The sequence below is a fragment of the Taudactylus pleione genome, unplaced genomic scaffold (genome assembly GCF_031769625.1).
Source record: "Taudactylus pleione unplaced genomic scaffold, aTauple2 ptg001314l, whole genome shotgun sequence".
Taxonomy (NCBI): Eukaryota; Metazoa; Chordata; class Amphibia; order Anura; family Myobatrachidae; genus Taudactylus; species Taudactylus pleione.
Genome location: NW_028285714.1, coordinates 3,144,240 through 3,169,000, shown reverse-complemented (window position 1 = coordinate 3,169,000; position 24,761 = coordinate 3,144,240). Strand labels below are relative to the sequence as shown.

Below are 24,761 nucleotides of genomic sequence, written 5' to 3'. Positions count from 1 at the left end.
CAAAACTGGTAGCGTGTTGATTCTATCTCCGGAGTATACTCTGTAATGCAAGGGTCTGACATACACTAATGAACTTGGGCTGGTGATTAATTACAATAGATTGGTTCTGATCTATCACTTGGAGGTTCCCATACCGAGATGTCCTGCACTGATCCGTGGGTGGACACGTTGGGAGTGACCAGAACAGTGGATTCTAACTTTCATCCCGGGATCAGTAGTTTTCTACTTAACTTGGACTGCACTGTTTTGGGGAATTCCCATGTCTGCTTAGGGATTCAGTTACGGAGATCTATGTATCTCAGATTCTTGTTTTTTTTTTTTTTTTTTAAGTTTTGTGTTTTATTTTATGAAATGACATGTCCAATGAACCTTTAAAAATGTATGCAGACTATAGCCCTTATAGATTTGAATATGAACAAATAATGTGTTTAAAAGTCTGATAATTTGTTTCCCTGGTTGGCATAAGTATTGTCTTTTGATACATCTTATGATCTTTATATTTCCAGAGTGAATAGACATAAGTACATTTTGTTTGTTGGTAGGTTGCCATATTAATGGAGATTATCTCCAGACTATACTAGGAGAAGTTTGGGATTTGTTTATAACAACTTTGGCAATCAATTTACATCCCAAAAGGTACGGTTATTGTGTGCCCAGAATTACTAAGGAGACCCACTTTAGTAACAGAAAGGATACAAAGGAATCTGTGCCTGGTTTCTTCCTCTAAATAGAAGTACCTCACAGTACAGAGTAGAGTTTTGGTAAACCTACTGGGTATAGTTTTGGTAAACATACCGCATACTGGGTAGAGTTTTGGTATACCTACAGGATAGGGGTTTGTATCACAGATATGGGAAATGCAGACAGCAAGCATCTGTCCAGCTGTCTGTCAATCCATGGGGATTGACAGCTGGACAGATATTATTCGTGTAGTGTTAGGTCCTGGGGTGACAGAAGGAATGGAAATGGCACACTTGATCCGATTAAGATTACAATAGATACGTAAATCATATGGCCCCTGCATAAAGAGTAACAAACTTGAAGACAAACTTTTAAAATTAAGATAAAAAAGTGATAAACCAGTTCTTGTTAAAGACAGATTCACAAGAATAGTGTATGTACTTTAAGGATTATTTTAAAGTAACATCTGTAATGACAGTTGGTCCAAAATTGTTCAATAAAGAATAGTGGTAAAAATAAGTGGCTATGCCCTGATATAAACTGTAAAGCATGTGAGGATTTGGAATTGTGGTGCTGTAAATTGTAGTTTGAAGACTGAAGGTATCATATACTGATCCCAGAAAGATACCAAAAATTTTAAGAAAAATACATAGAAATGTGAACATCCTCAATTAAATTGTGAAGAGTGCTAAATTATTTATGATTTTAAATGTAAAGATAAGTGCATGTAAAAATTGCAATAGGTAGATTTCAGAAATGTGTTAAAATATTTCAGTTTAATCCTACGTGTTTGGGGATGCCCATACAATGTAATACAGGTTGAGTCTCCCATATCCAAAATGCTTGGGACCAGGGGTATTTTGGATAACGGAATATTCCGTTCTTTGGAATATTTGCATATCATAATGAAATATCTTGGAAATGGAACCCCAATATACACACAGAATGCATTTATGTGTTATATACACCTTATACACACAGCCTGCAGGTAATTTTATACAATATTTTCATTAATTTTGTGGCTCAAGCAAATTTGTGTACATACATTAAATTTATTTATGTTTCATATACACCTTATACACAAAGCCTGAAGGTAATTTTATACAATATTTTTAATAATTTGTGCCTTAGACAAAGTTTGTGTACATTGAACCATCAAAAATCAAAGATTTCATTATCTCAGTCATGCCAAAATTATTCCGTATTTCGGAATATTCCGTATTTCGGAATATTTGGATATGGAAGACTCAACCTGTACTGTAGTTAAGCTTTAAAAGAAATTGATTTTGAATCAGATGCTGAAGTTTTGCTTATTGTGTATCTGAGATCTGATAATCTCACTTTAAGACATTCTGAAGGGAGGGGGAGTGAGTGTTCAGAAATTTGTACAGAGCTTGCAATGCAAAGGACCTTCAAAATGAAAATGTCTGGTGATTTGCCAAAAAGTAAACAAAATGTTAAAGTCCATAAATGAAAATTAATGAGCTTAAGAAGTAGTTAACATAAAAGATACATAAATTAAGGTGTATGTTCAATGACATCTAAATGTGATAGTGAGAAATTCAAATATATGAAAGTATGACATAATTGTTCACAAAAAGCTCATTGAAAAATCTCAGTTTTTTACTTTTAATATGAGCCTTTGTTTTGATGCAAAAAGTGTTTTTTTTATTTTTGCTATTTGACCTTTATTTTAGTGATACTACATAAATATATATGAGTGTTGTATGGTTATGGTATTACGGGGACAATGTAAGTAACGCTGTCCACCTCTTCCTTAATCCTGTACAAGGAATTATAAGATAGTTATTTACATATATGTTACCCACAGTAAGTAAATTGGATTGTAACATTAAAGTGTTTACAACAAGTGTGTTCCAGTTGAAACTTGCCTTTGTTCCTTATTAAACAGAATACCCCAAATGCAGATGGATCGCCCTCCTTTAAATCAATTCATGATTTAAAAGAAATATAAGGTTACAAGTTTAATACACTAACGATACCTAATCTGCACTCCTTGTTGAATGGCATACCACCCACCTCATAGTATTTTACTGCCTTTGGTCTCTAACAAAAGAAGCAGTACGTTTAGTCTAAACTACCACAAGGGTGTGCTGCAAATCTTAATGTAAAAAAAAAAAAAAATTGGGCTGTTTGCCTGTGCAATCATAATCGTTATACGATATGTGGACGATTTAGTGTTAATTCAGAGCAAAATTGTTTGCATGAAACAATTTTATTGAATATTCTGCACAAGCAAAAAGTATTTAAAGACAAATTGCAATCCATACAGACAAAAAGTTGATTTTTTTTTAAGACATCGTATAATTCAGAAAGCAGATGTCCAAACAGCTTAAAGCCTTTTTGAGCTTATTTACATATTTTAGGGAATGAATAGTTTATGTAAATAAATTGTAACTTTTGTATAATGCAAACAAGGGATTGATACGACAGAAACCCCTTGCATTAACATATAAATGAATTGAAATTCATTATGTTTTAAAACAAGTTATTATGAATGCATCAGAATTGGTTTTACCTGATTATCGTAAGCTGTGTATACTGTTTAGTCATGAGTCCAACTCACATGCATAGGGGGTCATTGAACAATCACACGGAAACTCTTGTCACCTAGACACTGTTAAGTGTTGACATAGTGTTAGGACACCCCTTAACTCTTATAATATCACACATGAAGCTATAAAATCTAAAGCTTAAGGAAACCATTTATCTCTTGTTAAGCTTACAAAATACGAAGTAGCTTTGAAGTACAAGTAATATCACTCTTAAAGGTACAATGTTGAAACCCTGCGTCATCATTACTTTTGCAGGTTTCGAAAGATGGGAGAGTATAGTGATAATATACAAGTAAATAGTGATAGTGTCAAGGAGGACACTGAAAATATACAAACTTTTTATTTTCCTGATCATGATTGTATTGAACTAATGAAGCAGGAATCATTGCCCTTATTTAACTTTTCAAATGTTTCTTTTGAAGATGGAGTTCCATACACAAGATATATTGGCTACGTCAGAGCACTGTCTACTGCATTCCAGTTATCCCAAAGGCTTTCTGTGATAAAAATGAGGGGACACTTGAGAGACTACACCCGAAGCTGAAGACAATAGACTGATAGACCAGGCCGCACGTGTTGCTGCCAGAAGTCATTGCTCCCAAGGGCAACTCACTTATGTGGTAGATCCCGCCCCCAAGATTGACTTAAGTGCCCTCACAAAGCACCAGGTACAAGCTGCAGAGGCTGAGAAAAGCAAAACTAGGAGCTAAAGATAAATGGTGAGTGGGGGGGGGGGGGGGGGGGGAGGTCAACATTTAGGTCTACCAAAAACACTTTACCCAGTTATGGCCCAGAAAATACATGGTGAGGTGCACTTGGGGAACGATACAATGGTGGCCATCACCAACCGTAATTGGATAGCTCCGGGTTTTGCACAGACAGCAAAGGCCTGTATAACAGGATGCCTAACATGTGCATTGAATAATCTGGGTAAGACTGTCCCAACCCCTATGAAAAGTACTCCCCAGACTCAGTGTTCCTTACAAAAGGATACAAATTGATTTTATACCACTGCCCAAATGTTCCGAATGTGATGTCCTCTTGTATGAGCCTCGTCACTAGCCCGGAGGGTAGGCGTGTTGGAGGGCAGATGCAAAGACAATGGCCAAGGTAATTAATTAAGATAATTAAAAAGTTATAATTCAGGTCAACTGCAGATATGGTGTGCTATGTATCAATCTTACAGACACAATTAACTAATATACATAGTTAGGTGCTTTCTTCTACTCCAGTCCTTTATCTTGATACAGGTAACCACTGTTTACAACCAGGAGATTGGATGATAATTAGGAAATATACCAGGAAGGCTATTGAGCCCAGATTTGAAAGTTTATTCCAAATCCCGATGACTACATTTATTTCAGTGAAAATTCATGGGACGGACACCTGAATATATGTCTCCGATTGCAAAGTCTTCTTCCAAGGGGAGTTGGAGTAATTTGATATTATGAATAGATAGATGTTCCTAGGCCCCAAGCCTGACAAAGGCTTGTGGAAATGTATATTTTGCTTTGTTATAAGTTTTATTTTAGCTTTAAAAGTTTTAATTGTTATCACAAGTATCAAGCTGAGTAACTGCATATATAGTTTTATATGAAGAGCTGAAGCAGTAACAATATCTAGACTCAATGTATAGTATGTTCACCATATAGAAGCTTTAAGCCATATTGATTGATAATGTTACAGATGAAATATTTGATATGCTTTGTGGCAGTATCACCAGAGATGGTGCTGGTGAGCAGCAGATTCTGTGTGGGGCAGTAGAGATCCGCCCACACAGAGAAGAAAAGGATTCTGGGAAGAGGTGTAAGGGCTGTCGAGGGAACTCAGTCCAGGGAGGACTGAGGCAGACCAGTCAGACAGAGCTCACTGTGCTAGCAAGCCAGTGAGGTCCAGGAGGCCTGTGCCTAGACCTGTGAGATACAGGGAAGGCTATCCAACTCTGGGACTGAGCTATGGTACCTGCAAGGAAGCAGGCCAGACTGTGAGAGGTGGCAGCCAACAAGCTAAGGAAGCTATACCAGGCCAGTGTCCAGTCCTGCATGTGGCAAGAAGGACCACCAATCTCAGATACTGTGAGAGGCTTCTGTAGTGAGGGTTCAAGAAGTGAGCTAGTGCCCTAAACAAGGGCTAGGTTTGTTTATTATTTTTCTGTTTCCTGATTTCACATGATGGAAGTAAAGCACCATTTATGTTTGTTTAACTGGAATGCTACGTGTGGACTCTAATTCTGCACCTACTCTCTGCACCTCTGACCCCAGTCTAACGAGCTATTTAACCCCAAGTATCACAGCTTAAAATGATCTCTAATGAACTGCAATTTAAAGTAAAGGTTATTGGACAGTTTAGACTGATCCTTGAGTACCTTACAGTTGCTTGATAATGTATGTGTCTTATAGTGAGACTAGCCTGCTGTAATGTATATAGCTGATAACTTTTCTGACCTGATACATGGACACGTGAAGAAAATCAAGGAACTGAAAGACCAGTTTAGGAAAACACATGGTAATTCAGAGTATGATCTTAATGATAACGAACGGTTTTCCTAATTAAACCAGCTATGAATTTAGATGGATATCAGGAATTCTTTCAAATATTGATAAAGGTTTAGATTTGTTTGTAATCATTTAGATTGCTATAATATTTTCTATTTTTCTGATTAAGAAGTTACTTACACTTGACTGTTATTTCTCCAAGGAAAATACACTAAAGGCATTGATAATGACTCAAGTCTATGATAACATCTGTGCCTAAGACAACATTCCAAGTTGTACCATTTGTGGAACCAGCCTCATTGAAGATGACAAGCAAACATGTGGTCAATGCAAGACTATCATCTTTTCCCTGAATATTCATGACAAGATGGACTGAATAAAAGACAGAGACTGAGGACCGTGGACTTGCTTTATGGGGAATGGAACAATGCGTAATCCTATGTATAGGTGCCTGTAGATGGGACTTGTGCATAAAAGTACCTATATTTAGCATAGCAAGATTGTGTTCCTCTTAGGTAGATTGTATAGTGTAAAGTTATGAATAAAAGAGGGGAAAATGATAAATCTGTTATTAAGCTATCCACGTTAAGACTCCATCTTATCACAAGATGGTGTGTGCCTTTAAATATTCATAGCTTTAAATGTAATATTGCACGGAGACTAATTTCTGCTGAGCTCTGAGCCGAAGAACCTTGGAATGTATAAACATGCAGATAATGTTATGAGTAGACAATGTAGCCTTGCCTCGCATGTATGTATTCTAAGATAAGGGATAATGAGATACAAGGAGAAACTTATGTACTGCCACTGCTAACCTTGTAGAACAATGAATGCCTGTATTTTCGTGTAAATCTGCATGTCACATTGAGATCAACCTCTTTGTAGATACGCCTATAAAGTGTACGCTTTTCTGTAATACAGTTAGATGAATCATGAACACAAAACTGGTAGCGTGTTGATTCCATCTCCAGAGTATACTCTTTAATGCAAGGGTTTGACATACACTAATGAACTTGGGCTGGTGATTAATTACAATAGATTGGTTCCAATCTATCACTGCTTATCTGATAAAAAACAGCCATCCCCTGTAGTTTGCAGTGAGTCTCAGCCAAGCAGAACTCCAGCAGTGCTCAAATACCCTCCCTCCGGAGATCCACAGGCTTGCCTGTACAGTGGCTCACAGTGATGACTTCATCAATGGCTCGCCTGTACGTGTAGTGGTGCTGCGTCATGGGAGCGACATGCTGTGTTCTGTTACATCCTACAGCTGCAGCCACGCGAGTAGTAACATGCCCAGCCACTCTGCTAAAGCGGCGTGCTGGGAAGCCGTAAATACAGCAAAAAAGGTTTTTACATGTAAAATGTATCAAGCTTACCTTTTTGCCAGTGGCCCCCTCAGATGTGTTTCTGGTATGGAGAGAGTCCCAGGGACTATGTAGTTTGGCGACTCTCCCAGAGGCCATCTTTAGATGGTTCACATAAACCTCTATTCTACCTAACTCCCACTCTGCTAGTGCTTGCCGCCTGTTGCCAGGAACTAAGCACCCAAACAGAAAAATAAAGAAATTATATCTAATTAAAAAGCTAGGACCTAGTTAGTGCCTTACTCCAAGGTATTAAAAACAAGACTGAGGTTCTAGTGGAATGGAAGGGGTTATATAGGGGGTGGGAGCCAGTCTTGATTAGTTAGTCCCCGACTCCACAGCTCACCAAACCCAACCCAGAGGTAATGGCATAAAAATTGTATTACTGTACTGCTCCATGATTCAAGAAAGTAACTTTTGAAACATCTAAAAAAAAATAAAAAAAAATAAAAAATAATAATAATAATAATAATAATAATAATAGAAAAAGGAATCAGCTTTTTCATGGCACTCCTAGGCCAAAAGTTTCTAATTGAGAAATTCAGCAAAACTTATTAAGTTAAGTTAATTGTGCTTAGCTGTCATCCTTAGGTGCAATTAGGTGGTGGTGGACATGGCTGCGCTTCTCTTTGTCCACATATTATATGATAGGCAAAATCAGTGCTGGTGGCTGCCAATCACATTGACCATATATAGTTTGATCTGATACTAGACCAACCCATGGCACCCAGTTTGGGAATACACTGTTGAGTGTAATCTACTACTAATGCAGAGTACACACTAGACGATATGTCGTCTGATCCGGTACATCGTCTAGTGCAGCGATTCCCAACCTCGGTCCTCAAGGCACACTAACAGTCCTGGTTTTGGTGATATCCAGGCTTGAGCACAAATGGTTAAATCACAATAACTGAGGTACTAATTAAGTCACCTGTGCTCCAGTATGGCTATCCTCAAAACCTGGACTGTTAGTGTGCCTTGAGGACCGTGGTTGGGAACCCCTGGTCTAGTGTGTACCCGCTAGGTCACTGACGATGTACTAATATCATTAGCGAGGGCCATGCTCCATCTGGCATCTCCAAGTGTGTGTACACACTTGCCGATGCCAGCACCCCGACGAATCCCGTTGCTAACGAGGTCAGTACACACTAGACATCATCTAGTGTGTAATCGGCCTTAAGTCTCTGCTCCACTTCTGCAAATTGCAAAGATACAGAGAGAGGACTACTCAGTGGTACATAACAGCTTTAAATCCTATATCTCTATTGTTTTATAAAATGTATGTCATGCCCATATCTACTAGGTAAGAATTATCATACAACAATTAGAGCTCATACAATGCCAATGAAACCAAAAGTCAACCAACGTCACCAAAGTGAAGTACAGGACATGGAGCCTTCTATTAGAAAGTCTGCCAAGTCATAATGTAAAGTGATTGGGAAGCTATGCTGCAGCATGGTTTTAGGAGTTTCCAATGAATGTGTTTCAAAGCTCTTCTGTAAGTGCAGATGAAAAAATGCCCATGTGAATGTAGGCTGACTGACCAGAGAGATCTGGCAGGAGTAGGTCAATGCTTGCAATAAACCAGTGGTTCCCAAACTGGGTGCCTCGGGACACTTGCAGGGGTGCCTCAGGATGGTGGTCCAGCACCAAATCAAATTATTTATGGTCAATGTAAATATGTAAACAAACAGAAGTTCAAACCTGTCCACTACTACATAAGTGAACATAAGGATGACAGGTCAGCACAATTAACTTCACTTTACTGGTTTACATTTTTTCTGAATTTCTCAATAACAAACTTTTCCCTTAGGCATGCTGTGAAAGCAATGCTGATACCCTAGGGTGCAGTGATTCAAAAGTTTGGGAACCACTGCAATAAACAAAATTTGTTATAAATTCAACGCTTAATATTTACATTACATTAAAACAAGGAAAATAAATAGATTTCCTTTAAGATCTGGGAAAAGACATTACAATAATATATACCACCACTTCTAAATTTCCACTGAGATCACTGTGCACATATCATTGTGCAATGCAACCACAAATTAAGGGGTCTATGTCTTAAGCCTTGGAGAAAGATAAAGAGGACGGAGATAAAGTATCAACCAATAAGCTCCAAACTAATTTTTTAAACATAGCCTGTAAAGTGGCAATTAGGAGCTAAATGGTTGGTACTTTATCTCTCTCTGAGGCCTAGTACATAGACACCTAAAGGTGCCCATCCACTAGCCGATTACACTGTACGATTGCACGATTACGACATCGTAATCGTGCAATCGCTCAGTAATCGGCCGCAAATCGTGCACAAATAATGCATCCAAATGTTGGAAACGACCAGCGATGTGCGCTCCCGCTGGTCGTTTCCGACAGCAATCATCGGCCGAACATGCTGGCCATCTGCTGATAACGACAGATTGCCCATGTTCGGGGATGATTGATGTGCCTACACTGAACGATCAATCGTTCAGTGTAGGCAATGCACCCCCCAAGGGAATGACTGTACGATTATGATGTCGTAATCGTACAGTCTTTCCCTGATCTACTAGTGCAGGCCTGGCCAACCTGTGGCTCTCCAGCTGTAGCATTCCCTAATAGCAAAACTGTGGCAAGGCATGCTGGGACTTGTAGTTTCACAACAGCTGGAGAGCCACAGGTTGGCCAGGCCTGCACTAGTGGATGGGCACCTTAAGAGTGCTCGGTGTGTAAGAACAAAAAAAACAGCTGGTGCAGTGAGTATCTATAAAGGTGGTTTCCTCACACCTTCACCAAAGCACAATGAAACAAACAGAGCTAGTACCCACTATACAGTACCAGCATATCATAAGGCGCACACATACATATAATATAATTTAAATATCCTTATGTAACAGAACTGTTATACTTTTATCAAATTAGCATCATTGAAGGTTATCTGGTCTGATTAGACCACGGGTTGGGCATCTTTTTTCTGCCGAGGGACATATTGATATATATAACATTATTTACGGGCCCGGAACAGACGCCGCCCCCTTAGTGTGACGTCACACGGGGGTGGGGCAACAATCACCGGTGATTACAGCAATGCCCGAAGCATCCTGAGGATGCTCCGGGGAGCTGTACGGGCAGCGGTGTGACCGTCTGAAGCGTCCTAAGGACGCTCCAGGCGGCACTGCTGCATCAATTCTGGCTGCATGGTGCCATTCTAGGCATCCTGCTAGCCAGATGAGGCTACCAGAAAAAAGCTCAGAAGGCCAGAACAAATGATTCCGCGGGCCTTATTCGGCCCCTGAGCCTGAGGTTCCCCATCCCTGGATTAGACAATAACTGACCTGTCTATATATCTCTATTACGTCAACCCTGCCAGACAAGACCATATATTGGTTGCCTATACAAGCATTGTACTACTGCATTCACTTTAACTAGTGTGTCTCATGTCACAAGCCACAGAGAATACAATAGCAAATATAATGGCGAACTGGCCATCTACTGTATTGTGTCCCTCCGTACTGGGTTGGCACGAGATTGTAATCCTCTCTAACAAGTTAAACCAGAAACCCCAGAAAAAGCAATCCAGGATAGTACACCTGCATGTATATTTATTATTCCGGAATGTTTCATATATATTTCTTCGGAGCTTTTTTATCATTTTTGTTAAAAGATATATATTCTCAGCAAGTTAGCATTTGGCTTACTGTTGGTCCAGGAATAATGATTGGCTATATATTTTAGATTGCTGCATGCCCTAATTCTCAAGTATTAACGGAAGCTATGAATATAATTCTAGATTGAATTGATGAAGTGCAAAAGTATGAACAGCACATGCAAAAGGTGTTAAAACTGCAAGTAAAGCACTTCTGAAGCATACACTCATTTTCTTCTGTTTAGATCCATTTTCCCAGCGTATGTGTTGTCATTTGTTTATTTAGAGGGCAGGAGCACCAGCGTGAGGAGATAAGTGAAAATGAGACACTGGCAGTATCCTCTTTTTGTTTTTATTTGCTATCAAAGTAGAACAAGCCCAGAACAGCTAGCTATACATGGGAAAACAATAAAGGAGCAATTCATACTTCAATTAATCTCTAAAGGGGGGCATCCACTACACGATTTTAGCAGGCGATTGAACGATGACGTCGTTATCGTTCAATAGTTTAAAAATCGTTTATAAATCGTGCAGTTTGGTCGTTAACGATCAACGATGCACGCTCCCGCTGGTCGTTTGATCGTCTCGTCAGTCGACTGAACATGCCGGTCAATTTCACTTGATCTATTAAAGATAGTTTGCAAATCGTTCAGACTGAAAGATAAAATTTCAAGGGAAAAAATCAAGGGAAAATCGTTTAGAGATTGGACAGGGAGTAGATAGTTTAGTGGATGTGCCCCTTAACACAAATTAACACGCCACTATCTCCAGTACCAACAAGTAAACATGATAAAAATTGCTATGTGGGACAAGACCAGACCTTGTCCCTCACTGTGAATAAAAGCAAGAGATGTGGACGGGAACTGTTTATATATTATAAATAATGTGTATTATAAAATGTAATGGTACAGTACTACATGGCAAAGCATTACACAGTTATCCAAAGAGGGGTAAAGATATCTTTGACACAGAGTACCAGGTTTCTATCACAGAGCTGTAAATAGCCGCTTAGATTTTTTTTTTTAGTTACATTGTTGTTTTTTTATTTTGGTATTTTAACTTAATGAATTGCAGTTAATTTGTATGTAGCAAGCTGAAGATCAGCTTGTGATTGCAATTCTGCTTTAAGACTTTTTGCAGTCTGTTGGCAATGTTACATTGCATGCTTAATGCTCTTTGAAGTGTGACTTGTGTCACTAGTATAACACCCAGGGTTCGTACCTGGAGCATATTTTCCATGTGTCAGAGAGAAAGAAATAACAGACCCGAAAACAAGGAAAACAGCAGACAGTATACTGACAAGGCAGTAACTCCTAACAATGAAATAGTAACTTAAATCACAACAGTCTCATGCTTCATTAGCTTGTGTCAGCCACGAGAAAAGTGGTTCAGTGATCTCTGAATTAGATACTGTGCCAACAAATTTTCAAACTTTCTAATTGTCTGTTTCCTCCCATTCTGACAGAAGGGATTTGAATAATATAATATGTATGTATATTAACTGTGAAAAATAAGAATACATTTGCATGAAGCTGATCGGGAAGAATGGAAATAATGCTCTTAAGACAGACATTTTGTTATACATACTTAAAGCTGTCGCAACAGGGGGATGAATACATTTTGTAATGATTTACTCACTGTCTAGTCAGTTTCAAGTATGATATTGGAGAAAATAGAGATGGACAGACTAAATATTTGTACATGCTCAGGCGGGACACATAAAATAGTAATGGTGGTAATATAGGTGGAACCTAGAGGTATGTCTGTATCGAGTCCTCACAGTCCAAGAAAACCCCATGCTAATACAACTTATTTGATGTTAGCTACAATGTCCTAATTGGTGAAACAGAACATTTATAATTCAACATATCATCCAGTCTATGGCAGCTTAGATAACTGTTTCACAACTCCAGTCCTCAGAAAGCACTAACAGTGCATGTTTTCCATACACTGTGCTAGATCACAGGCATATTAATTACAAAATGTTTTAAAAGATCACAAGTAGTAATCATTATTTTAAGTGATTTTGTGAAGAAACTAGGAAAACATGTACTGGTAGTATTCCCTGAGAACTGAAGTTGTGAAACAAACTGTGCATGTTTTCTGGTTTCTTCACAGAATCAATTAAAATAATGATTACTACTTGTGCATCTTTTACAACATTTTGTAATTAATATGCTTGTGATCTAGCACAGTCTATGGAAAACATGTAATGTTAGGGTTTCCCCAACTCCTGCACTCATGAAAGCTTGCCTTCGATTAGGGGTGGGCAATAAGCAGCCCCTCAGCTGTTTTAGAACTACACATCCCATCATGCCCTGCCAGTGTTTTGCCATACTAAAACTGGTGCAAGGCATGCTGGGATTTGTAGTCCAACATCATCTGAAGGGCCGCTTATTGCCCACCCCTGCCTTAGATATTGGGTAAATGTTACACCTAGGGGTATATTTACTAAAGTGCAGGTTTTTAGCAGTGGCGATGTTGCCCATAGCAACCAATCAGATTCTATTTAACATTTATCTAGCACCTTCAACAAGATAATAGCTAGAATCTGATTGGTTGCTATGGGCAACATCTCCGCTTCTACTAACCACTTATTTTCAGTAGGTGCATAATCTCAACTCTATTTTTCTGTTTTCTGTCTTTGTCATGTTTGGATTAGTGAGATTTCTTTTTATTTTCATGAGCATTCAAAATGATTTTAAAATAAATGTACATTTTAAATTTGGATGCTAGAATTGGTAAACTATTAGTCCTTAGGGTTTTTTGGCAATTCCTTAATAGAGATCCATATTTTGGATTATTATTGATTGGCATCAAACAGTGATTTCTAAATAAATTCCTTGATGTACATAACTAAAACTCCAATTGGGATACAACTGCAAAAGGAAGTGTTTCTGGACTCGCACACAGATAAGCCTCCTATAGCTTTCATTAAAATATGCTGTTTCACTTTCTATGGGGGAAAATTTAATTCACTGTGGAAATTTACCCCCGGTGCTATTCCGCAGGCTGCACTTAACGCATATTTTTTTTCGGGTCTGAGTAGACCCGAAAAGATATACATGATTATTAGCCCGTTATCGGACGCAAATAATGGGTTAAAACATTGGTTCAGGAACTTTTCCCGGATTCTGTGGGTTACCGCCCGATAACAGATAATTTATCGGGTAAGAAAAGAGGGCTGTAATTGAATAGTCCCGGTTGTTAAAGCCCGAGATTGCCACCTTTTTTCAGCCCAGATATATTATCAGGGCGAATTGAATTCCCCAAAATATATTTTGCAATTACACTACTACTCTAGTTGACCTTTTCTTCTGTAGATCAGTATATTTGGATTACTATGAATTGTGATCCAGGAGTAACACCCAGACACACTTCTTGATTCTCATTTCTAAATTTGAATTTATCAATCATCAGGTCAAGTTCAGCACAGATGTTGAAAAGTGACCTTTAGATTAAGCAGTAATCAACCCATTAATAACTACTGCACGGGGTCGAGGACCATTCGTCCACTGCGGGCACACAAGAGCGCCACCCAATGTAGGGCGCAGTGCTGCCACAGGGACTGATCAGCGTCCCGCAACAATAGAGTTACATAAGGCAGTGTCTGGATGGGGGAAATCATTAACCGTGTGGCCGGCCTCTCCTCCATACAGACTCATCTCCTCTGTCTCCAGCACCTCCTCATTGGACCCATTTCGGACGGGTCCCGTAGTGGCTGGGACTTACTTACATCTGCCCCCAGATGAGATCATTACAAACAGTAGCTTCACTCTAGGAGCAGGAGAGCACAGTCACCACATAACGGAAAACACAATGTTAGTTTATAATAGCAGCGGCGGCCGCCCACCTTGAACTGCAGAAGACACCTAAGGTAGGCTATGAGAGCCATTATTTGACTAAACTTTTACCTGGACTGTGACGGGTATAGGCTTTACTGGACAATAGTAAGAGTGTTTAACCTTCATTTGTTTCCCCTACTTTCTCCTAGGTACAATTTTTTCACTTTGATATAAAAAGAAAGCCTGTAAACATATATATCACTTTTTGGATTGTGTCAATTTCAAGGTCTACCCAGTGACAAACTGGTGTGTATGGGTGTGACATATAGATACATGTGCCTGCGCACACACAAAATATTTGGGTAGACTTAATCCATTTCAAACTGACACAATCACAAAAGAGAAATTTGGTTTAATCATAAAGGGGGGAAGGAGGGGACCAAAAAACCTTCCAGTTATAAAGTGATCAAAACAATGGAGAAATGTACATAAACCTTTTGTGAACTGAACAAAATGCATTTCAATGACAGCTGTACTTTAACAAACTTGAAATTTGTGTTATTTCTCTTTCAAATAAACATATTTCTTCAACTAAAGGGACCCATCACATTAGCTGTGATTAACTTTTCATATGTGATCAACTTGTATTTCAGGATTACTAGCCAACTAAGACAACTGACAAAACCGAACATATCATTTCTGGACCCAGCATGTATGTTGGCGTGTTGTCACAAATACTGGGAGTCCAGCAATGGCAGCTCACACAGGATCAAAGCAGTCGGCATTTTTAGATTTAGGTTTTCAAACGTGATGTGCAAGTGACTTTTAGAACTAACAATATATGCAAAGATGATTAACAGTAAACATATATAAACTAATCTGCAGAATAATACATGCCTAGTATAATAAAATACTTACATTATTGGAAAATGGAAATTCACTCCTGCATTTTATATAGTGTATATGCTCTAAAATAGCATAATAAAACACTTCGGCCACATTAAGTGACCGCTCTGAGTGGCATGTGACTTTATGTAGTCAATACCTCATTAGCTAATGGAACTACAGTTCAAAAACAAGAAATTGCTAAAGAATAAATGTGGAAGCTTCCCCTCCAATATCGGACAGATAAATTCAACATGTCTGATATACGGTGAAAATTGTAGTACATGGTCATTTGAAAGTAATATTAATGGACATTGATGGCAAAATCCTACAAAGTAGAGAGTTGACATTGCAGGAAAGCTGTAACGTTCATCATAAAACATAGGTTTAACCATGACACTCAGGCATTAGCTGTCATTTACCTCTAATGCATCGTTCCGGAGCAGCTTTGTATGCTTATAAGCCAAGCTTCTTACCTGAGTGCAGAGTTTAGGGAGCTTGAGAGCCAATGTAACCATGTCAGGAAGAATGGAGGTAAAAAGATGTTCACGCTCAGCCTCTTCCATTACCTGCACAAGACCAGACATAAATTAAGACAACATTCTGAACACACATAAACCTTTAAACATTTGGAAACATTTTTTTAAAATCAGAGGAATAAATAATAGGAATGCTTTAGAGACTAAAAGGATCATAAAGAGACAGTTTTACTACAACAAGTCTTCCCACACAAAGATCCTGTTGTCCCAGTTTCTCATAAGAAATAAAGGCCAATTTTAGGCTGAACTGGCACATTAGCTGGCACCCTTGCCGATCATTTGCTAGCACCATTCCATGCAGTTTTATTTGGATTAGATAACACAGGCAATTGTGATGCACCCATATGAAAATTGTATGAGATTATATGCCTACATATGGGCAAGCCACAGTCAGGTCAATGAAAAATGTACACTATTCCTTAATTAGGATGGGTGCACATCATAGGCAGGGAAGATGCTATCCAGTCAAATGATTTTTCCTATAGGATGGCTCAAAACACAGGATTTAAATACCTGCACAAAGGCTTGCTTCCTTACCGATTTCTATAGTACATGGTATAGGAAGTGTCTCTGTATTTCCCACCATACTATAAATAATTCTACACATTATAAAAGAATAGCTGTTTGTTTTATACTTGTTACTGCAATGGGTACATACTTGGGCATCACACAGTCCTTCACAGATATATATTTAAAAAAAAAAAAACATATGCAAGAAAACCAAAGAATCTCTTCGTATGTGTTTAAATGAAAACCATGAAAACCGTAAATATATTAAATCAAAAAGGTGTTGCTTGCTGTCATAATTTCTGATTTCCTGTATGACTGGAGTTTGACATTAAGCCTTTATAAGTGACATATGAATAGGAGGCTGTCATGCTTTATTGCTAGTGTAAAGCACTCATCAAAACATATAGTGTGACCCTGGACGTAGAGCTGTCAGCTGCCTCTGGTATTCACTTGCAAATGAAACTCCCAGTGAAACATCATACTGAATAATTACTTATTTAAAACAGGTCTCAAGCTCTTCTTCCACAAAAAAGGTCTCGTGAGTAAGAAAACACAGCTGCACTGTTTTGTAGTCTGTGGGTGACAATTCATCATTGCTGAGCAAGCAATATGGCGATGTCCACTTACATTAAATAATGCATAGTTGGTCACATCTGTAGGAGTAGATCATGAACAGCTCATGTCCATCCTAGAAGGGTTATTAACTCATTTGCTGCTGAGGGTTTTCGCAATCCTGTGCCGACACCATTTTTTTAACATTTGCGTTTATCACATTCAAACATCAACATCACCAATTATTTTACATAGTACCCACATAAATTTTACCTTTATTTTTTCAAAAGACTTTGCATTGTTAGAAAATATCATTAATATTTTTGCAACAGTATGTCCAAAAATAGGTTACCAAAATGGCGAAAAAGCGTGAATTTTTTTTAAAATTTCAAAAAAAATTTACAAAAGAAAATGAATTGAATGTAAAAGACAATAAGCATCACAAGTAAATACTTTATGGTTCTTGCTTCAGAATTAATAATCCTTTCCAGAACTGCAACAAACATGATCCTGTGTGCAAGTTTTCACAAAATCTGCACTTGAATATGGCATTGCCTTTCTGTTTTTATTACGCCGTCTCAAATGCTTAAGGTGCATACACACGTAAACGATTTTGTAACCAACGATTTTCTTTCCGATTTTCCCTTGAAAAAGTGAACGATTATTTGAAGTGTAATGAACGATTTTTGAACGATAAATGAATCATGTTCCTTCCCTTAATGAAAATAGTCATGTTGGACAGTCCGAAATGGACGATGAACGATAACTACAAATGGGACCGGGCATTTGTGATTATCGTTATCGACAAATCGTTCAAAAAATCGTTACGTGTGTATGCACCTTTACAGCAGAGGTTCCCAAACGCGGTCCTCAAGGCACCCCAACAGTTCAGGTTTTAGAGATACCCATGGTTGAGCACAGGTGGTTACATCAAATCGACTGAGGTACTAATTAAGCCACCAGTGGTCAAGCATGGATATCTCTAAAACCTGAACTGCTAGGATGCCTTGAGGACTGAGTTTGGGAACCTTGGGCTTACAGTGTATAGGAATAATATGGTAGGTCCACAAGGCTAACCATATGTTAAACTAGAAAACCTACCACAATAAATGATTATTTGACACAAGATGGAGGAGATCTGGGCTTTAGAAACCCCCCTTCAGTGTGGAAAGTTGCATTTTTTGTGTACTATTTGAGTCAGTGGTTCTCAAACTCGTTCCTAGGACACCAAACAGTTCCCGTTTTCCAGGTGTATTCCTTACTCACCGACACATTTTAAAAGACCCACAGGTGGAGCTAATTATTTCACTTTTTATTCTGTGAGGAGATCTGGAAAACAAACTCAGTCCTCAGGACCCCAAACAGTGCATGAGAACCTGTGGTTTAAGTCATCGGCTTTAACCAGACAGCAACTACTAAAGGGGAACACATCGTTTGAAAGAGGAGATAAGGCACATAGTGCCCTCCCCATATATGGAAAACATACATTTTCCATATCAAAGGTAGTATTGTCTGGCGATCACACCTGACAATAACTACTAGTGGGCTGCATAATTTGAAAGAAGGATTACAGGTTGGGGAGGATTCTCACATGCCTGGACTCAACTATTTTTCTGTAGGTGCAGTGGGATTTTGCATGCTGATCATCAGGCTAAAAAACTTCTATGGCACTTCTAGGGGGGCGCATTGTTTGTAAGAGGGTAAGATAATTTTTGTTCACCCCTCCCCCTTCTTAGTTTTACTGTACATGTCCCACTCATCATCCATAGCAAAGGGGTTAAATGAGATAACTGGATGGATTAAGGGTAGCGTGTTTATATTCGGGAGGATTGAGCTCTCAGTTTTTCTTTTTTGAATAGGATTTTCTTAAACATAAGGCAACGTATAGCCCCACTGTGTGTGGGATTACAGAACAAATTGTGTAGAGAATCAATGACTTCTTGCAAATCTCACTAAAATCTGACAGCCCTCAGAAAAATTAGTGTTTAATCAATATCAAGCAATACATTCATTCAGATGCATACAATCAACACCGCACTCAACATTTAACATTTTAAATAATTGTCAATTGTTTAGCACTGCCACAGCTCCCATCTGCAGTGACTTGAAGCAAGTGATTGCCGATGGGCATAAGTGCCATGGACGCCCATTATTTCTGCTCGGATCATCCTGAGGTGTTGTGCAGAAATCCGCCCAGAATTGGGCTTCTGGGCGCCCAGTAGTTTGCACGGGTGTAGTCAATTTATGTACATGTCGCGCCCAAAGGCACAGGCACTAGCGGCTTTATGCAGTTTAATCCCGATGCATTTAGGCGTGACAGGTGCCATGAGTAATGTGTGCCCGCGGCACGAGAGCACATCGGTAGACAATTGAATATCGCCCTCCGGGTGCCCATTAGTTAGAAGCGCCCAAAAACAATATAATTAACTAGAAGTGTTACAACTAAATGTATTTTATATTTTGCTTTCTGTTATGATCCATTTCACCTACAAAAAAACCTTTTTTGTAATGTCTTAAATAGTTAAAATTGTTTTAAGAAACATTACAGTTGTCTGTATATTATATACATGAAATAATGTCTCCTACTGAATTAAGAGAGGCTTGAATAAACATTGTCATAAGTAATGACCCTATGTCACCGTAACTGCTCCTCTGTAGGTAATGATCCAGCTTGCTTGACAGCCTAAACAAGATGTGGGAGATGGCACCAGCCACTACTTAAAAATAAAATCCCTGCCTGACAGCTCATCAAATCATACAAAACTAACACATGACGCATGGTACTGGACAGGCCTATCCATCACAGGATGGAATAATCAGGCTTGAAAATGCCGACTGCATGCAAAGAGTCAGAGTTTAGCATTTCTCTTCTGTATTGTGCCACGTCGGGATTTACAATCCCTGCTTGATTGAGTGATACAAATGATCAGAAATAAATATTACCTTTATCCACCAGCTCTTAAAACTACAATTGCTTTTTATTTTACATGGTCTTTAGCTGTGTTATTCTTAGATGTTATTCTATAAACATTACATAATCTGTAATGATGTGTATGGAATATTGAAAGCGTGGAAAATGTTCCTCTTTATACACAGAATGAAACAATTTAACAAACCTAACAATTTTATATATCCTGATATTTGTAGAACTATAACAAAAAAAACAACAGACTAATATATTACAAGAAGTTTGAACAGTAATATAAACAGTCCCAATCTAGCTCTGTTTGATATTTGCCTCCAGAGGACTGCCTTCAACAAATTAATTCACTGACAATATTTAGAAAACAATGCAATAGACCAGTCCATTTTTATGCTTACTTCAACAAACTAAAATGTTTTATGATCCAACGCCCATTAGATTAATAAACTCTTGTACAAAACATAGGTGTGTACTGTACATGTCAAAACGTTAGAGATTAATGACAAACATCGGTATTCCAACACATAAAGGAATATTTAATAGGTTGCGAGAATAGCAAAAATCCAGCACCTGCGAGGTTTTTCCTGCAGGTGTGGGTTTTTTTGCTATTCTATTAGGTTTGTGGTTTTTTTTTTTTTTTTAAAAACATGCGGCGGGAATTATTTTTTTCCACGCACCTCCTGAGCAATTGTGATTTTTCCGAAAATCGATGATTTTAGGTAAAATCACCAGGACTTGCTCTGACACCCCCGCGGCACTCCCCCTGAGGACTAATTAAGCAATTGAAAGTATCCAATTAGCTTAATTAGTCCTTAGTTGCTTACCTCCTGCAGCGCTGTCTTCTACATCCTGCGTCGGGAGTCGGCTCTTCTGCAGCAGTGGCGAGTATGTCAGTGTGTGTGGTGTATTTAAGTGTGTATGAGTGTGTGTGTGTGTGTCCCTCTGTTAGCATGCCCCTGCAGTGTTTGTGTAGCCCCCGGAATGGGCGCTGGTAGAACTACATCTCCCAGCAGCCCTTTCCCCTCCCACCAGCCCCTGGAGCCTCCCAAAAGCCCCTGGGACTCCCAGCAGCCCCCTCTCCAGTAAGAAGAGAGAGGGGAGGACACCAGGAGCCATGGAGACCACGGCCAGGTAAGTTGGTTTTTTTGTTTAAATTACGCGGCGCAGGGTTTTCAGTACTGATAACCCCCTTACCAGTATTTTTCTAATTGAATAGCACGGTTATCGGGAGCGCACATACCCATTGTATTTCTAAATTTGGCGCAAGGTTTTTACCTCGCGCACAGTTGTATATGCCCCATAAAACGTCTACCTTATTTACTCCATTTTGTCATTAGAAATTATTTAAGAACATCTGGATCCTTTAATTTATGTTACTGAAACTGAACAAAATTTTTGTTTGAAGCCCAGGTTTATAAATGTAAATAATAAAAATGAATAAAAAAATACCCCAAAGTCCCAGTTCCTCTATAAAAGAAAAGCCAGAGGTGTGTTGTCATATGAGGATTTTTTTATTGCTAAATGCACATCAAAACACAACAATCCTTTGCTCTGAGTAAAGAAGATCTGTTGGACAAACAGATGGCTACTATGCAGCAAGTGCCCATATAGAAAGGATACTTTATTAAGCAAGACTTATGCTAGACTAAGGACTAGGGGAGATAGAGGAACTTTTGTTTACAGAACATTTGTCAGAACGGGATTTTAGCGAAGAGAAGCATGTGTTCCGTGTACAGATATAGGGATATTAAAATTGCATATAAGCTGCGGTAATGTACTACGCGAGGAAAAGGGTGGTAGCCTCGGGCTTTTACATCCGAGGCTATTCAATTACAACCCTGGTAACTCATTAACACATGGGTTTCCCTAACTCAGTCTTCAAGGTTTTAAGTATGCCCATGCTTGAGCACAGGTTAAATTAAACTAAGGTTGTAATTAAGTAACCTGTGGTTAAGCATGGATTTCCTTAAAACCTCGACTGTTAGGGTGCCTTGAGGACAGAGCTTGGGATACACAACAATAACACATGGGAAACAAGGCATGCCATCTTCTAAAACCGTAAAACCAGCAGTAAGAATGTAAAATGCAATAGTGTAAACAACACCATTTACTTTTGCTGCGTCTTCTAAAAAGAGTGGAGAAGATGCCAATACCAACCAATCAGCTTCTATATGTCATTTTATAGGTCACTTTATTGGTTACTATGGGTAACTTCTTGTTCACTCTTTAAAAGGTTCGATACATGTTCACCTTAATTTAGCAGTGATCGCCAAAATGCGCAATAATGTATATTTTGCCACAAATTGAAGAGTGGGGACACACTTTTACAGAATGGGTGGATCCTCGGGGACGGGCTCTACTGCGGCCAACCCCTTGGCTCCTGTAAGTTTTCCAGGTCCTGCGGCCAATCCAGTGGCTCCTGTCATGTCTTCCGAGTCCCATTGCCAATACAGTGGCTCCTGTAATGTATCCAAGCGCTGCCGTGAGAACGAAAAGAACTTGAGTAGGAGGCAGCCATTGGCACCTTCACTTCTGGATGCAGCAGCTGCGGTACCCTGCGGAGTGGAGAAGGCAGCTCCAATGGCATGGAGAAAGTGCCGTATACAACTCAGCGACTCAAATTTCAACTATGAGGCGCTGAGGAGATTGTGTGGCCGGAGCTCAAGCAGCCGCTGACCTGGCGGAATATTCATGCAAGTTAAAATGTGGGGTTGGCATCTGATAATGGGAGATTCTAAAATATATGGACACAGTGCACTGGACTACTGTTTTGTTGTTTTTCGGTGAGCTGCTGAATAAAAAGGGTGTTTTGCAATAATGAGTGATTGATGAGACGAGGTCTTAAATTAGTCATTAGTCTCCGCCCCTGATTTGATTGGTCCATGTCAGCTCCTCCTGATTGGTTGCTTATACAGTCAATCGCTTACAAAGTCATTCAATTCCCAGTACTGCCTGCCTGCCCCTAACCCCTCCTTAACCCAGTACTGTTCCAAATGCTATCTAATCTTACTCCCTCCCTGTCCCAACTGCTGCCTGCGTTTAATCCCCCTTCCTGCCCCCAGCATTGCCCCACAGTAAAGACTGCCCTTACCACCTCCCTATCCCTGTCCACCCTTACCCTCCATTAAATTAAAACTCTAACCAAACAGTCAATGCCTTTGCAACATGCAGTGGAATGTGCTCAAACACAATGTATGCATGCCCATAATGTAATCATTATTGACCTCAAGCTTTTAAACTGATTGTTTCCAATTGATCTGTAGTGCTCAAAGAAACTACATTAGAAGTGTATACGTGTGGCGTAGAACTTTATCTGACATTGCGGAGAAGCATATACAATGTGCAAAATAAACCTCTTAAGCTGCATACACACAAAGATTTTCTGTCCAACCATCCAACTAGTTAATTGGTTGGAATGAAAATCTGGTAACGTATGGGAGTAACGGATGATCAGCAATTTGCTCCTAAATGCCAGAAAACAGCTGAAAATGGCAGTCAGACAAGTTTGTTAAATGTTTGATCTAAACAATTTGTTTAAACAACAGTTTTTGTCCATTTTCCGGCATTTGGGAGCAAATTGCTGATTGTCATTTGCTTTCATACCTTAACAGATTTTCATTCCAACCAATAAACTAGTTGGATGGTTGGACAGAAAATCTTTCCGTGTGTATGCAGCTTTAGTCATGTAGTATAACACAGATATAGGATAAAAATCCTTAAAACAGTTACTTGAATACATTTTCACTGTAATCTACTTCTTATAATAAGACCACAGTGATGACTTGGGAAACATAACACTGTGGGACCTATACCAAAATGTTGTAAATACACCCATATTCATGAAGCAGACAATTTCTCACCTCCATTGGCTTACTGAAACGCCAACAACAGATCCATCCATGGCTGCAATACCAGTAGCAGTCTACACGTTTAACAAAGGCTCCCTTTTGATTACTATGACAGGGATGTTGGTGAGCGACTGCTCTGGGGCTCATAACTAGGGATGTCTTCTATCAAAGCCCCATGAAGTAAGTTTGGGCTCTCCTGAGCTAAGGTGCCCATCCACGAGACTATTACATTGAGCGATTGAACGATAACGATTGTTCAATCGTTCATAAATAGATTGCAAAAATGTCTAAAACAACCAGCGATGCGGGTGCCCGATGGTCGTTTAGACATCTATCATCGTGCAAACATGCTGGACAACCTGACGATAACGTCAGGTTGAGCATGTTTGCAGATGATTGATGAGCCTGCCCTGAACGACTGACAAACGACTGCACGATTACAAGGTCGTAATCGTGCAGTCGTTTTCATGTCCTCTAGTGGATGGGCACCTTTACTCAAGTTCCCTTCCCTTGACTATGGTCGTGGTCCCAGTACAAAATAAGAATCCAGTGATTGGTTAACAGTAGAGTTTGCTTCCCGTCAGTTACTGTAACAGCAACTGATGACTAGAGGGAGCTGCAGTAAGCAATGCATGTTTATGAACTCAGTAAAAAGTGCCAAGAGTACAAGAAGGTAAGTTATACAAGTGAGCTGCATTTCCTGGAATGAGTTAATTCGATGACGATCTGTTAAAAAGCAAAGTCAATGTTAATTATTACTGTCAGGTCATTTGTTGTAGTCTCCGACTTTCCCTGCTGCGAGGGTCTTGTATAGCCTGAATGCCACATGGTTAGTATTGCAGGGTCTCTCAAACCAATACCCAATAAGAATCCGATCTAGAAATTTCCAGTTCTTGCAGAGAACTATAGGCTCAGTTATCAATCTGATTAATTATTTTAATTCAATCGATGTAGACCTGTATCAGGGAATGTCCTAAT

The 24,761-nt window shown here is 39.2% G+C and overlaps 1 protein-coding gene across 2 annotated transcripts in view; it reads right to left on the bottom strand.

The window, feature by feature from the left end:
* The window catches only part of PARG (poly(ADP-ribose) glycohydrolase), a 174,689-nt gene that overhangs the window by 72,113 nt on the left and 77,815 nt on the right, over positions 1–24,761 (bottom strand). For both annotated transcript variants that reach the window (XM_088463078.1, XM_088463079.1), the window contains one exon: positions 15,888–15,980. In XM_088463078.1, coding sequence (XP_088319204.1) covers positions 15,888–15,980 — 93 coding nt within the window. The remainder of the gene's footprint in view (positions 1–15,887; positions 15,981–24,761) is intronic.